The sequence below is a fragment of the Hippocampus bargibanti genome, linkage group LG02 (genome assembly GCF_051943395.1).
Source record: "Hippocampus bargibanti isolate YZ-2025 linkage group LG02, ASM5194339v1, whole genome shotgun sequence".
Lineage (NCBI taxonomy): Eukaryota > Metazoa > Chordata > Actinopteri > Syngnathiformes > Syngnathidae > Hippocampus > Hippocampus bargibanti.
In genome coordinates this window covers 33,266,067-33,282,526 of record NC_142735.1, presented here as the reverse complement: position 1 = coordinate 33,282,526, position 16,460 = coordinate 33,266,067, and the positions used below count along the sequence as shown (strand labels likewise).

The following is a 16,460-nucleotide window of genomic DNA, read 5'->3' as shown; positions in this document are numbered from 1 at the left end:
AGAAATTTACATTTCACAGCAGCAAATTTATGAAAGGAAAAGGAAAGGAAAGAAAGAAGTAGAAAAACATGATGGTCGTTGTCATTGTAGTTGCCTCTTGATGATATCCGAGTGAAGTTGCCGTGCTTTCTGGGCGATAATACCCTCACTCACACTGTCCCCTGCTAGCTGCTTTTTGTTAATTCACGTCAACAGAAGTATTTCAACCTCTTCTCTTGCCTGAGACTGTTGCTTAGACAACACAGAAACACCCTTAGCCACACGTAGCAATGGTCGACTTAGCATGCTGGTACTGTGACAGCTAAGTCACACAAACGCACACCTCGTTGGTGTTTTTTGATGATCTCCTTCTTCTGCTCAACCGTCATTTTCTTTTGTTTCCTCTTTGGGTTCACACTAGCCTGTGGTGGGGTCTTTTTCGGTCCCAAAAAAGCAAGAGTACTCCACTCAATAACAAACCACGTCTGCAATAAAAGGAAGAGGGTGTGGAGAACTAGTCCATCAGCCACCATGGCGCCATGTGGTTTGGTTCGTCCGCCGAAAACTAGTTGGTATGCTAAGAGTATATTCTCACAAAGTTAATGTTCATCAGGCAAAAAGTTTGTTAGCTAAAGCATTCGTAAGCTGAGGTATCACTGCATACCACCACAAGAACAAATCAGTCCATCAAAATCTTCTTACCTTGAAGCTTTTGAGAGAAGAAGTCTTTGCGGCTTCAGCCAAAGTTTTGTTGACCCACGTGATGATTAAATCCTCTCCCGCAACTGCTCCATCGCCAAGGTCTTCCAGCAAATTTAACGTATACCTGCATCAGGACCGAAAACCACATTTGTCAAGGCATAAAATGTCTGCTTTCATTTCAAATTTGATTGACCGACTCCGCTCGAGCCAGTCTTGCTCATCATGAAGTTGAACTTTGAAATCACCTTCATAATAGTAATACATTTCATTTCTAAGCGCCTTTCAAAACTCTCCGGGACACTTTACAGTCATAGGATATTTTTTAATGCGGGTGAGCAGCGGCAGCTCCATGCCCCAGTGTTCACTCAACGACGATGTCGCTGGTGCCACTTTTCATGGGCATAGAGCCCAATCCTTGAGCCGCAACACGTCCGCAGATGGAACATGGGAGGCCGGATGGCAGGGGGGTACCAGCCGCCCGCTGGTGCCGTAAATGCGTCTCTCTAATTGTCTGTCTATGTGGATTTGATGTATTTTAGAGACTATCCTGGCACTAGTGGTCTGCCAGGTTTGTCGGTCTGAGGCCAAAGCTTCGAGCTCCGTGATGTTGATGTTGGCTCGTTTGAGGAGGTTCCTGGTGTAGTCCTTGAGGCGTCGCTTTTGCCCCCCTGCAGAGCGCTTCACATCTTTCAGCTGTCCATAGAGGACTTGGCGGGGCGTGTGTCCAATCCACCGAAGGTGTTTTTTTGCAACTGCTGCTTCCATGCAGATGGAATTTGTGCGCTTAAAGATGTCTGAGTGAGGAACTCGATCTTCCCAGGACAGGCCAAGGATCTTCTGCAGACTCCGGATGTGGAAGGCCTCAAGGGTAGTTAAGTGCCGGCGGTATGTGGTCCATGTTTCTGCCCCATAGAGGAGAGTGGACAGACATACTGCGCTGTATACGGCAATCTTGGTTCCAATTCTCAGGTTACGGTTCATAAACACTCTGCTGCGTAAACATCCAAACGATGATGAGGCTTTATTTATACGATTGTGTATTTCAATGTCAAGGGAGCAATTGGTGGACAAAGTGGAGCCAAGGGAGGTAAAACAATCCACTACATTTAGTGAAATGCCATTGATGTGAAGGCTGGGTGGTGTGGGAGTTCGCGACACAGGTTGGAACATGAGCTCTGTTTTTTTTATGTTGATCTGGAGACCAAAAGACTGGTATAAGTTAGAAATGGTATTGAGAGCATGCTGCATAGATTCTGAGCTGTGAGCTAGTACAGCACAGTCATCAGCATACTGAAGTTCGCAGATGTGGCAGATATTTGTCTTTGTGTGGGCCTGGAGCCGTCTGATGTTGAAGAGGTTTCCATCGAGGCGGTATTCCACGCAGATGCCATCTTCATGTCGGATGCCTTTGTGAAATAGGCACGTGATGGCAGAAAGGAGGATATTAAAGAGTGCTGGAGCCAAGACACAGCCCTGCTTCACCCCAGCGTTCACCCCAAAGAGCTCTGACTGGAGCTCTCCGAAGAGTACTCTGGCTTGCATCCCGTCATGCAGCTGCTGGAGGATGCAAAGAAACTTGGGTGGAACCCCAAGTTTGGAGAGGTGCTTCCATAGCAACTCACGGTTGACGGTGTCAAATGCTTTGTTGAGATCTATGAAGGCTATGTAGAGGTCCAGGTGATGTTCTCTGCTCTTCTCCATAAGCTGCCTTAATACAAAAATCATGTATGTGGTGGATCTTGTCTTCCGGAAACCACACTGCGTTTCTGGAAGCACAGACTCTGAGAGATGCTTGACCAACCTACTGAGCATGATTTTGGACAGAATTTTCCCTGCGGTGGAGAGGAGAGAGATTCCTCGGCTATTCCCACACGCTGTTTTGTCCCCTTTCTTTTTGTAGATTACAATGATGTTGGCATCCTTCCAGTCCTGTGGGAGCTCCCCGTGTTCCCAGATGTTATAGATAAGGAGGTGCAGACGGCGCGTGAGGAGATAACCTCCGTGTTTGTAAACTTCTGCAGGGATGCCATCAGGTCCAGCACTTTTGTTGTCCTTAAGGCTCATGATGGCTTGCCTGGTCTCTAAAAAGGACGGTGGGGTGTTGAGGCTCATGATTGGCGGCAGGTCTGGAAGATTGTCCAGAATTTTTGAGTTGACGGGGTTGGTGGTGTTGAGAAGGGTCTCGAAATGGTTTGCCCAGCGAGCAAGGATCCCATGGCAGTCCTTAAGGAGCACAGAGCCATCAGCAGATTGCACTGGAGAAAGTTTTTGCTTTCTAGGGCCGTACAGTTCTTGGATGGCATTGTAGAAACCCTGGGTGTTGTTACAGTCTGCCAGATATTGGATCTCATGTGCCTTCTGCAACCACCAGGTGTCCTCCATGACACGGAGTGCCCGCTGGGTTGCTGTCCTTGCTTCAGTAAATATTGCTTTCCGGGTGTGAGATGTGGGACAGGACAGAAGAGCTTTGTGGGCCTCATGTTTTGCTTTTAGAATGGACTGTATTTCATCCGAGTTTGAATCGAACCAATCCTGGTGTCTTCTCCTTGACTGTCCAAGCACTTCTGAGGCTGTGCTGTAAATAGCCTGACGCAGAGCTTGCCAGTCGACCGGTTCCTCTGGGATCTTGTCGAGTTTTTCAGCAAGGAGACGTTGAAGGTTGGCTTTGATGGTGGGGTTGGTCAGTGCTGTGCAGCAGAGCTTTCCGTTGGGAGCTGTCCTTGGACGACGGGGATGTATGCGTATGAGGAGTTTGGATCTGACCATATGGTGGTCAGTCCAACACTCAGCTCCACGCATGGCACGGGTGATAAGGACATCCTGTATGTCCTTCTGACAGACAATCACATAGTCCAGGAGGTGACAATGTTTGGAGCGGGGGTGCTGCCAAGTGGTCTTGAACCTGTCTTTCATTTGGAAGATGGTGTTAGTAATGACCAGGTGATGCTCTGCACAGAGGGAGAGTAGCCGAAGGCCATTGGTGTTCATCTTTCCCACTCCATGCTGGCCAATAACTTTATTCCACACGAGATGTTCCATGCCCACCCTCGCATTGAAATCTCCCATGATGAGGAGCTTATCCGTGGCCGGAGTTTTCTGCAGGATGGTGTCCAGAGCTCTGTAGAACTCGTCCTTGACAATGTGGTTGGCATCCAGAGTTGGTGCGTAAGCACTGATGAGCGTAGCGAAGCGTCCCTTTGCCAAGGGAATGCGTCAGGTCATCAGCCTTTCATTGATGCCAATAGGGGATTCCGGAATGCATTGCAGCAGTTGGGACTTCACAGCAAAGCCAACTCCATGGATACGGCAATTGCCTTCGGGGACCCCTTTCCAGAAGTAGGTATACCCTGCACCAACCTCTGTCAGGGAGTCTTCTCCATGTAGTCTGGTCTCGCTGAGGGCTGCAATGTCGATGTTGTATCTTGCGAGCTCCATGGCTACAAGTGCTGTCCTCCGGTGGGGCCTCTCAGCGGCTTGAGCCAGGTCCAACAGCGTGCGGACATTCCACGAAGCAATGCTTAGTTTTTTTGTGATTCGTTTTTTGAAGTTTCGACCGCAGGAGGGATGCTCCGACGATTGCGGTTTGCCGTCCGGAGTGTGGAGAGCAGACAATTTTTAGACCACTTTTTCTAGGTCCTTCCCCATCAAAGGGGTGAGCAGTGTGGAGCTGCTCAGACACAATGGAAGCTGCCGAGGAGATGCGCTGCTCCATCCCGCACTATCAACGACCATCACTCCATTGTCGCCTGTGTGCATGGTTTGGCTAGGCACTTCCAGCCACATCCTTGGCCTGTGCCCACCGCCATTCCACATCGCCACAGGACTTTGGGTTTCCATGGGAGGGAGGGGGGGGGGATTGGGGCAAGAATCTTGCGCAAAGGTAGAGATTAAGGTGAGTGTGTGGGTGCACAGTCCACACTTCCACCATCTTCGCTCTTACCAGATGAGTTTCTGGTGGCATGAGCATACTCATGACGACCATTTTCTGGCAGGAGTTGCAGGGGGCTGCCGGTAGTCCGGTTTGTTGGACTCCGCCAACGCCTACCCCCGGGTGCGGGTTTGGGATCACTCTTTGTCTGGCCTCTACCCCTCGACCTGTTCGGCTTGGGTGACCCTGCCAGGAGTGCAAGACTCCGGCCGACATAGCTCTCAGGGTCATTGAGGCGCGCAAAGTGCCTCACCACGATAAGGTGGTGATCCCAGTCGAGGCACAAGTACATATATAAATACATAAATATATATGAATAAACATATAAACAAACACATAAATAAATACATACATAAATCACCTTCTCATCAACTGCCAGACCAGCGCCAGGGTGAGCGTCGCATTTCCATCGTAGAGATCCTGTCCTGCAATTCCCACCAGCGAGAAACCAGCTTGATTCTTTCCAAGCTCCACAGCGTAGTTGCAGTTTTCTATCTGCCACAGTCAAATACACACAAGTGTCATTTTTCAAACACTTACCCTCCCCAAATATATGAAAACACAGCCATCAGGCCCTGCAAGGCCTTCTCTGCTGGCCTAAAAGGATCTGAATCACGGACTACAGGTAACATCCGACTTAGGACCTGCTCGATTTACGACCACCCGTGCAGCTGGCTGGCTCGTGTATCGCGAGCGAGAGCTAATGAATAATAATAATAAGAATAATAATAATACATTTATAAGCGCCTTTCAAAACTCTCAAGGTCACTAATAGAAAGCTAGCCAGCCAGCTATATAGCAAATAGGTAGCTAGCTAGACAGCCAGCCACATAGCTAGCTATCTAGCTAAATAGATAGACAGCTGGCTAGCTAAGTAAATCAGTGAACGGGGGAAAAAAGAAGAAACAATAAGAATAAAGTCAAGAGAAAAGACAATTAAGAAAGGTTGAACAGCTCGGAATCTAGCAAATAATATTGCCTTTTTATGAGGTTATCATGAATCAACATGTTCATAGTAAAAATACAAACATTTTAATCACACTATTAGCTATATATTAGCTAGCTAGCTTTCTATCTGAGTTACTTCCGGGTTGAGTGAACGCTGGCGCATGTGGCTGCCACTGCTCACCCACAGAAAAACTTATCCTGTGACTGTAAAGTGACCTTGAGAGTTTTGAAGGGCGCTTCGAAATGAAATGTATTATTTCTTCTGTTTCTCCAAGTCATAAGTGATTTCCGAGACAACAACACCCTCTAGTGGACGTGTAGTAATATTACATCACACTCGCAGCTGATTGATACTAAAGGAAATAGATACATTTATTTAGCCATATTAAACATTGCTCGAGATAAAATGTTTAATCAGTATAAATATTGCTTTGTTTGTAAAAGATAGATAACAGAACAAAGAGGTATCGTTGCTTGGAGACATATGTTTCAGGTGCCAGGAGATCCAAGGGGAGCCGGCTGGCAGACACAAAGGAAGTGTGAAACGACCACATGGCCAAACGCTGGACAACGCAGATGAAAGGAAGTGACCAAACACTCAGAAGGACGCAACTTCTGATGTCCTGTCAGGTCAGGAAATACCTTGGGAACAGAGACGTGAAACCAGGTGCCAGGAAGGGCCAAATGATGAACTTGATTTCTTTGTGTGGGCCAAATTTGAATATGTATCTGGTACAACTTTAAATCTGGGCTCTCAGTCTCAGTCATCGTCTCTCTTACTGATTAGGGGGCACACGAATATTTTCTGTGTCAGGGTGCTGAGATCCAGAATTCTGTATTAGATCAAATTGTTAGGAATAGATTATCTGTGAGTAACTGTGAGTAACGGCTTTTTGGTCATCCCTCTCACAACGAACGCGCCAATTGTTAGGTTAAAACATTGCGCAATCAGGTAAATATTTAATTTCGTTCAAAATTGTTAAAATATTATATGTAACTGTTTACGCTAATATTACCTTGTAATATTCTAACCTAAAAATTTCAAAGTAGCGCTATTGAAGGCCGAGGAGTGACATGAACGGCCCGCCATTGTGAAAACATTCTTCAGGACTTCAGGAAACATCCTTCACCACAGCTACCCCTCACACTATCCAACTGCCTGGTGTCAACCGTTGAGACCTTCAAGTTCCTGGGAATCACAGTCTCCCAGGACATGAAGTGGGAGGTCAACCAACTCTATCCTGAAAAAGGTCCAACAGAGAATGTACTTCCTGAGGCTGCTAAAGAAGCATGGCCTGCCACAAGAGGTGCTGCAACATTTCTACACGGCTGTCATCGAATCCATCCTTTGTTCTTCCATCACCGTTTGGTTCGGGGCCACCACAAAAATGGACAAAATTCGCCTTCACGGCGGAAAAAATCATTGGCACCGCCCTATCCACTCTCGAGGACTTGCACACTGCAAGAATCCAAACTAGGGTGCGGAAAATCCTACTGGACGCTCCGCACCTTGCCCACCACCTTTTCCAGCTATTCCCCTCAGGCAGGCGCTACCGATCCAGGCGCACCAAATCCAGCAGACATTTAAACAGCTTCTTCCCCCAAGCCATTAACTCTTTGAACAGTAGCCCAAATGGAACTGTATAGTGCCTCTTTGCAATTGTGTGATGATGATACTAGTGCAGCGTGTTCGACCGGAAACAAATTCCTTGTGTGTACTACATACTTGGCAATAAAGATGATTCTGATTCTGAACATGTCACCGTGCGTAACACGACGCAATTGAACCTTTTTCAGATGGCCTCCTCCCACCGCCTTGAATGGAGGCATGTTGACTCTGTTGTCCCAGTCCACCGGCACTTTACTTTTTTCATAGAGTTGCAGAATGGCCATGGCATCCTGCAGATCGCTGTTTTCAAACCACATCCAGCCAAAAGTGAGCTATTTATGCACCAGAGATGTGCCAGAGTGATGGCTCCAACATGCAGACATACTGACCCATAGATGTGGTGAACGCGTGGACTGACTCCCAGGGAGTTCATCCAGTTCCGGAATGTTCTCTCTTCCCGGGTTTCACCTTGGAAGTAGAAGAGAAAGAAAAAGAAAAGGAGAAGAAACATGTCTCAGGGCAAGCTGGATATGCAAGTAGGTCTTGGTTGGCCAAGAACGGTACTGACATGCCGTTTCGAGTAAAGTCCTGTCGAATTGCATCATTTGACCCATTGACTTTTGACTTCAAGATGGCGCCGCGAGAGTGGCTGCCTTTCCAGCAGCTCCTGTATGTTGTTTTTCTACTTCTGCCTTTCCTTTCCTATTCATTCCATAACTTTGCTGCTGTCAAATGTGAATTTCTCTACTGAGAGACTAATAAAGGTAAATCCGATGCACTCAAATCCAATCCGAATCAGCCGATATTAGATCGTTCAAAATCGCCCCAAAAAAGTTGCCTGATTTGATATTTCTTTGTGTATTTATCGCACATTAACATATGATAAATATATAAACAGGTAACATCCGACTTACGACCAAGTTCCGTTCCGACGAAACGGTCGTAAGTCGAAATAGTCAAGTCGAAATCCATTCAAAATGGCCGACGTGGCGTTTACACGACAGGATAGTAGTATAGGATGTCAATCTGTTGTTTTTAAGCAACATTTTCAGTTGAATACTATTATATACCAAACTGTTTACACTTATTTTATAAATGTGATCACTTTTAGTGTCATTTTTATCATTTTATATTTCGTATTATCAATTTTTATTACTGTATAACTGTACCTGTAATGTATACAAAACTGTATACTGTACAGTTCATTAGTAAATGTTATACTTACCCTGCTCTCCCAGCTAACGGCCAGAATAGGTCACCCGACACACTCGCTCGGACTCAGGCGGATGCCAAAGTAAAAAAGCAGTGTACAGTACTACAGGAGATGTTGCCCAGACGGTATCTGCACTGTATAACTACTGTATTTAGTGTAGTCACGCAGTAGATTGCTGTGCGTGTGACACGCTGCCTGGCCAAAATTGTAGTACCCGTTGCCGGCTGCTTGCACGTTGCGGTGCCAGGCGTAGATTTTTTTTAAAAAAAGGTCTGCCGGTCGTGGTCGTAAATTCGGGTGGTCGGAAGTTCGGCCGGTCATAACTCGGATGTTACCTGTACCTATACAGTTTTTGTTGTTGTCCCTGACCAAACTTGGCATTATTCTTTTGTTCGATTGACATAACCTTGATTCAATCTTAACTTGGAGTCCTGTTATAGTATTGAATCTCATTTTGGACCTGTGATTTGTTTGTGCAGCAAACTCATCAACCAATCTGTTCCCAAGACCATTGATGAGCGAACCAAGTACGGGTGGTCGTAACTCGGATGTTACCTGGTATTATGAATTGAAAAGTCAAAATGGGAGAGCCGATGTGCTTACTCCTCGCAAATTTCCAAAATGAACAAATACAGTATAATACCGAACTGGAGAATTTCCAGCTATCTCCTGGAAAGTATTAATTGGCTGGTGACTAGTTCAGGGTGTACTCTGGCATCCCCATTTCCCTTGAGTGCATCAGCATATCAGAAAAACAAATGGATGTAAAGTGTTGCTGAATGAGTCTCACTCTCAAGAATCCAGTCTTGGTTCTCTGGTTTAGTCAGAGCTGGGTATTTGTTAAAGAGTGTGGCCACAAAAGCCATGTTGAGCTTGGAGTTTCCAGACACAACATCAGTCGCTGTCACAAACTGTCGACAGTCCAGACGATCGGCTTGTTGCAGCATGAGCTCTGCTCTCTTTGCTAAATCTTTCTCCTGTGGAAACACATAATGGGCTTGTCAATGGACGGACGGACGGACGGACAATAGGTTGTATTTGTCAAAGAACCGATGCTAGCACAAAAGGAATGAAAGGAGCCACTTTGGCTGTGACCACGCCCACAGCGGCGCAGTCCCCTCTCTCTCACAGATCTGCACTCACCAGCGCTCATTTGCAAAATGACCAACATTGGATCGAATTTTGCACAACACCAAGTATTTTGGGTACTTTTGATGTCTGAAAACACCGCGTTGATCGCAAAATTAGAAGGAAAACGGCATAAATAACACGATGGTGAATTGTTGTGTGTCGCAGCCAATTACGGTAACACGCATAAAGAAGGTGTAAGTTGACACAAATTCCCAGCGGACAAATTAGCCCATTTCCAACGGAGCTTGTGCGCCATCTTGTGCATTTTCTGGGCGCTACATTGGAGTCCTGACGGCTCGAATTGATACGGAAGGACTTCTTTAATCGAATGCAAACATTTATGCTTTCCTCTTCAGAACTATTTGAATTATATTCATAACTGGATGAGTAACAAGAAAGCATCTTCTCCAAATCTGACGACCTTGAATGTTCTATCCCTGGCTCTGATTTCACCCCAGTCAATCTGATTACCTCTTCACTCTGATTACCTTTACAGTTCTATCCCTCACTCTGGAGTCACCTCGTTAGCCAATCCGCTGACTCTAATGTTCTAACCTTGGCTCTGATTTCATCTCATTAGCCAATCTGATTACCTCTCCACTCTGATTACCTTTATAGTTCTATCCTTGGCTCTGATTTCACCTCATTAGCCAATCTGATTACCTCTCCACTCTGATTACCGACATAGTTCTATCCCTGGCGCTGGATTCACCTCATTAGCCAATCCCATGACCTCGAATGTTCTATCCTTGGCTCTGATTTCACCTCATTAGCATATCTGATTACCTCTCCACCCCGATTACCTTTACAGTTCTATGCCTGGCTCTGGTTTACCTCATTAGCATGACGGAGTCTACAATGTATCAGCTTAAACGAACTCCACCTATTTTTTTTCTCGAAAAAGTACATTGTAAAGAGTGTATAGCATTTTCTTTGCATCTTACATAAAGTCCAAGCATCTCGATTTCAATTCGATCAACGCCCTCTTTGCTGCCATCTGGCGCGATCTGCTCCAGAAGATGGAAATAAGCCTTGGAGTCCTACACACACAAACAGAGATAGCTTCAAATTAAGCTCTGAAAAGCCCAAATGAAGATGACATTCTTGCGTCTGCCAAGATTACAACATGAAAAGATGCAGGATTGTTCAACCCTGGCAGAGGTGCAAAATCGTACAATCATGAAAATATTGCCGTGCTAAATGTGGCATAGCTTCAATGTTATAATAATAATAATAATAATAATAATAATAGTTAATAATAATACATTTCATTTATAAGTGCCTTTCAAAACTCTCAAGGTCACTTTTCAGTCACAGGATACGTTTTTCTGTGGGTGAGCAGCGGTAGCCACACGCGCCAGTGTTCACTCAACCCGGAAGTAACTCAAATAGCTATAAAGCTAGCTAGCTAATAGATAGCCAATAGATCGCTATTAGATAGACAGCTAGCGAGGTAGCTAGATAGCCGTATAACTAATATATAGCAAGCCAGCTAACTAGCTAATAGGTGGGTGTCGCTTTGGGATTTTCCCACTTTTGACTTGCTGTCAATTCTATTGTTATTACCGTTAATTTAATTTCATTTCATTTATTTTAATGTATTTTATTTTAAGCTATTTTAAGTTATTCTAATTTATTGTATTTTGTTGTTTTATTTTCTCATGTATTTTCATGTTTAAAGTTAATTTAATGTCATGTATTTTAATGTATTTTATTTCAAGGTATTTTGAGTTATTCTATTTTATTTGGTTTATTTATTTATTTAATTTGTTTTTTTTTCTTATAATGTATTTTCATGTTTTCATGCAACCTCAGCAATCATTTGTTTTCATTGCATTGGTTTCATCAAGTCAGAAGACTTCCGGGTAGAGTGAACGCTGGCGCGAATGGCTGCCGCTGCTCACCCACAGAATAAACTTATCCTTATCCAGTGACTGTAAAGTGTCCTTGAGAGTTTTGAAAGGCACTTAGAAATGTTATTATTATTATTATTATGATTAGTAGTAGTAGTAGTAGATAGCCAATAGCTAATAGCCAGCCAGCTAGCTAGCTAATAGATAGCTAGCTAGATAGCTAGCAAACCTGCCAGATAACTAATAGATAGAAAATTGATAGCCAGCCTGGTAGAAATCATAATAATAATCATAATATAATAATATCTGACCTTAATATCTCCTGAAAAGTTTGTGAGGGTCATGCCAACTTTCTTCAGGTGGAAATTGGCCCAGCGCAGTAATAACTCCTCTGGGCTGAGTTTCATCAACTCTTCCAAACTCTCTCCTTCCTCCAGCAACGCCACAATCGCTGTAAGATAAGAAGCCTGACGTTGTTGGAATCAAGTGCGGCTAACGTTGGACACTAGTGGATATCAGAGGATGGCTCCAGGTTTTGTGTTCTTTGGAATTTCAAGAACACCAATGGAATGTGTTGGACAGTACAGTGAGACCCCAATTAACGAACGTTTCAGCTTACGAACTTTTCGCCTTACGAACATTAAATTCGCGAGAATATAATATTGGCATACAAACTAGTTTTCGGCAAACAAACTAAACGACATGGCGCCACGGTGCCTGGCGGACTAGTTTTTCACACCCATTTTCTTTTAGTGCACTCAGTGCAGACACGGTTTGTTATTGAGTAGAGTACTTTTGCTATCATGGGACCAAAAAAAGACCCTACCACAGGCTAGTGTTAAGCCGAATAGGGCACAGAAGAAAATGACAGTCGAGTATAGAAGGAGGTGATAGAAAAACACCAACGACGTGTGCGTTTGTATGACTTAGCGTACCAATACCATACGCTAAGTTGCTATCATTGCTACGTGTGGCTAAAGGTGTTTCTGTGTTGTCTAAGCACCGGTCTCAGGCAATAGAAGAGGTTGAAAAACTTGTGGTGATTTGGATGAACGAAAAGCAGCTAGCAGGGGAAATTTTGAGTGAGGGTATTATTGTCCAGAAAGCACGGCAACTTCACTTGGATGTCATCAAGAGGCAACCTGGAAATTTGTCAACAAAAGTTTGTTGACAACTACCGTCACAAAGGTAAATAAAATGACTTCATTCTACAGTAGAGTTATTTTCTTTCATAACAATCCAATAGCACATTTATTATACACAAAATAAGGTAGAATGATGTTATATGGGGACCTGGGAACGGATTATTGTCATTTTAATGATTTCTTATGGGAAAGAAATGTTTGGAAGATGAACTTTTCGCCTTATATACACTTTCTGGGAACCAAATAAGTTCGTAAGCTGAGGTATCACAGTATGTCTTTGCATCCGTACCTTCATTACGGCTCAGCTCAATATCTGCAAAAAGTCCGATCTTGATGATTTGCCAGAGGAGTCCAAGGACCAGATGTGGTTTTCCCTCTTTCAAATCTTGAGCTCCAATGTTGACCACTTGGCAGCCGATAGCCGAGGCGGAGTTCAGAGCCAAATTGAGATTCTCCTGTTCGCGAGGAATGTGACAATAAGAAAATGCTGCTTGAAAGTCTGCGGCTGAATTGGTGCATGGTTTGAGGAGCCCCCCATAAGAAGAAAGGAGCGTCAGATGCATATGTGGCAGTATGCAACTGCCGCAGCTTGGAATTGAAGCAGATTTACGGAGGACAGTAGATGTGAGACAGTCGCTTTTTGTCAATGGATGCTACTGCTTTGTGTTTGCTTTCAACATGTAGCAGATGTGCACATTTCACCATGACATCCCTGATCGACTAGTGAAAAGGACACTTTGATCTTCTCCTCTTTCATATAGAACTGCTTCATACAACAAAGAGGGGACTGAAAGTTCTTAATGAATGACTCTCTGTGTCTTGGTGTTGTCATATTATTTGTTCTTATTTTTTTTGTTGTTTTTACTGAAAGATGGCGCCCCAAGAGTGGCTGCCTTTCCAGTAGCTCCTGTATTTTGTTTTTCTACTTCCTCCTTTCCTTTTCTCTTACTTTCATCACTTTGCTGTTGTGAAATGTCAACGTCTCCACTGCGAGACTAATAAAGGCTACTCAAATCATATCCAAAATATGATTATCAGTGCCAATGAATTTTGCAGCACATGGTTAATTTGCCATATTTTAAAAACACAGCACATCATTGCATATCCTGTTCTAAATGTTGCAACTGCTTGCGTTGGAAAATTCTAACTCCTTATGTTCAAGAGATGTGAATGACTAAAACAGTCCCAAATCAGGTACAGTGATACCTCAGCTCACAAACTTAATTGGTTCCCAGAAAGTGTGTGTAAGGCGAAATGTTTGTCTGCCGAACATTTATTTCCCATAAGAAACCATTAAAATGAGAATAATCCATTCCTAGGTCCCCCAAAAACATAATTTTCTACTAAATAAGCCTTAAAACGACACAAAATGCTGTTGGACAGTCTGCGGCTGGATGGATGCATGGCTTGAGGAGCCCGCGATAATAAGAAAGGAGCGTCAGCGCAGAGCGCCGATGCGTCTGTGGAACTGTTGCGGCTTGGAATTGAAGCAGATTTATGTGGGACAGGAGATGTGAGACAATCTCTTTTCGTCAAAGGATGCTACAGCTTCGTGTTTGCTTTCAACATTTAGCTTGTAGTCGACGTACAAATTCCACCATGACGTCCCTGATCCACTGCTGACATGGATGATTTGATCCTCTCCTCTTTCAACTAGAACTGCTTCATGTCATCACAAAGAGGGTACAGCAAGTCCTGAAGAATGAACGTCTCTCTGTGTCTTTGTTTGGTCTGTTGTCTTTGTTTTATCATATTATTTGTTATTTAGGTTTTTTTTTTTGTTCTTTTGACTTCGAGACGGCGCCGCGAGAGTGGCTGCCTTTCCAGCAGCTCATGTATTTCTTTTTTCTACTTTCGTTCCTTTCATCACTTTGCTGCTGTGAAATGTAAATTTCTCCACTGTGAGAGTAATAAAGGCCAATCCAATCCAAAATATAACTTTATGTATAATAAATGTGCTGTTGTATTGTAATGAAAGAAATACTGTACAGTATGATAAAGTCCTTTTATTGACCTTTGTGATTGTAGTCATCAATGGATGATGAACTTCCAGTTGCCTCTTGATGATATCTGAATGAAGTTGCCATGCTTTCTCAGCGATAATACCCTCACTCAAAATTTCCCGATAGCCGCTTTTCGGTAATCCAAACAGAAGTCAGAACTTCAACAGAAGTTTTTCAACCTCTTCTATTGCCTGAGACCGTTGGTATTATTTATCATTTTATTCATGGTTTTATTGTTCTGTGTATTGTTCTTTTGATTATAAAGTGTCCTTGAGTGTTCAGAAAGGCGCTTGGAAATTGAATGTATTATTATTATTATTATTATTATTATCAGACAACACAGAAACACCCATAGCCACACGTAAATGGTCAACTTAGCGTACTGGTACTGGGACGCCAAGTCACGCAAACGCACACCTTGTTGGTGTTTTTCGATGATCTCCTTCTTCTGCTGGACCGTCCTTTTCTTTTGTGTCCTCTTCGGCTCAACACTAGCCTGTGGTGGGGTCTTGTTCGCTCCCATAATAGCAAAAGTACTCCACTCGATAACAAAACACGTCTGCACTCAAAGAAAGTGGGTGTGGAAAACTAGTGCGCCAGCCACCGTGGTGCCGTGTGGTTTGGCTCGTCCGCCATAAACCAGTTCATCAGCTAAGACTATATGCTCGCTAATTTAATGTTCGTAAGGAGAGGTTTGTGAGCTGAAGCATTTGTATTGCAGAGGTATCACTGTATTTCCAGTGTTCCACCATGTCATGGATGTGATTTGAGAAGTAAATCTTCCTGGAATGGTTTCTGCCGCTTTCTCATATTCATGATTCTTTTGTAAATAGCTCAGTTCCCAATACAATTTGTCATGGTGCAATGATACTACGATAAACATAGAAGAAATCCAAAAACAAGCACCCCACCTGTGTGGTAAAGGCAGTGAGTTTCTTTGTGTTAATTGTTCGCTCATCAATGGTCTCGGGAACAGAATGGTTGATGAGTTTGCTGCACAAACAAATCACAGGTCCAAAATGAGATTCAATATTATAACAGGACTCCAAGTTAAGATTGAATCAAGGTTACAGTCAATAGAACTAAACAATAATGCCAAGCTTGGTCAGAGACAACAAAAAAATGTATATGTACAGGTAACATCCAAGTTACGACCGGCCGAACTTCCGACCACGACCGCAAGACCTTTTTTTTTTCCTCCGCCTGGCACCGCGACGCGCAAGCATCCGGCAACACGTACTACAATTGTGGCCAGCCAGCATGTGACACACCCGCACAGCAAACTACTGCGTGACTACACCCAATACAGTAGTTATAGAGTGCAGATACAGTCTCCTGTAGTACTGTACACTGCTTTTTTCCTTCGGCGTCCGCCTGAGTCCAAGCATGTGTGTCGGGCGACCTCTTCTGGCCGCTATCAGGGAGAGCAGGGTCAGTATTACATTTATAAATGAACTGGACAGTAAACAGTTTTGTATACATTCCAGGTACAGTTATACCAGTGTCTGAAATAATGTCTGCCCGGACACCTGGGGCGTGCAACTATTATTTCGGGCGTACAACTTACAAAACGTCTGCGCCCGGGTGGCCGACAACTTTTTCAAGAAAAAAAAAAGAAAAAAAAAACCCAAAAGATTTTCTTTCGTCAATTTGCATACTCGGCAGCCAATCACAAGAGTGCATCGATTAACTTTGTGCTTCCGGTCTTTCCTGAGCGTCATAGCCCCAGAAGAAAGATGCAAAATAAATTGATGACGCTACAAAACGTAAACGTACATTAAAAGCATCGTGTAAAGAGGAGTTCATGTGGCTTGTTGTAGACGACGCAACACAAACATTGCATTGTGCAACATGCCGAACACTGTATGGACAAACGACAACTGGAGCAAAATCGTCAGCAAGGGATGTTTACCATCAATTAAGCAAGGGAGCGTTTGTGTGAGGCGCAT

The 16,460-nt window shown here is 44.0% G+C and overlaps 1 protein-coding gene across 1 annotated transcript in view; it reads right to left on the bottom strand.

Annotated features, from left to right (window-relative positions):
* The window catches only part of LOC148902492 (plastin-3-like), a 33,305-nt gene that overhangs the window by 2,174 nt on the left and 14,671 nt on the right, over positions 1-16,460 (bottom strand). Inside the window, exons 6-14 of the mRNA XM_088991087.1 lie at positions 15,423-15,504; positions 12,798-12,963; positions 11,675-11,814; positions 10,455-10,550; positions 9,170-9,356; positions 7,556-7,634; positions 7,346-7,466; positions 4,971-5,104; positions 682-805 (exon numbers count right to left, since the gene is read on the bottom strand). Coding sequence (XP_088847213.1) covers positions 682-805; positions 4,971-5,104; positions 7,346-7,466; positions 7,556-7,634; positions 9,170-9,356; positions 10,455-10,550; positions 11,675-11,814; positions 12,798-12,963; positions 15,423-15,504 — 1,129 coding nt within the window. The remainder of the gene's footprint in view (positions 1-681; positions 806-4,970; positions 5,105-7,345; positions 7,467-7,555; positions 7,635-9,169; positions 9,357-10,454; positions 10,551-11,674; positions 11,815-12,797; positions 12,964-15,422; positions 15,505-16,460) is intronic.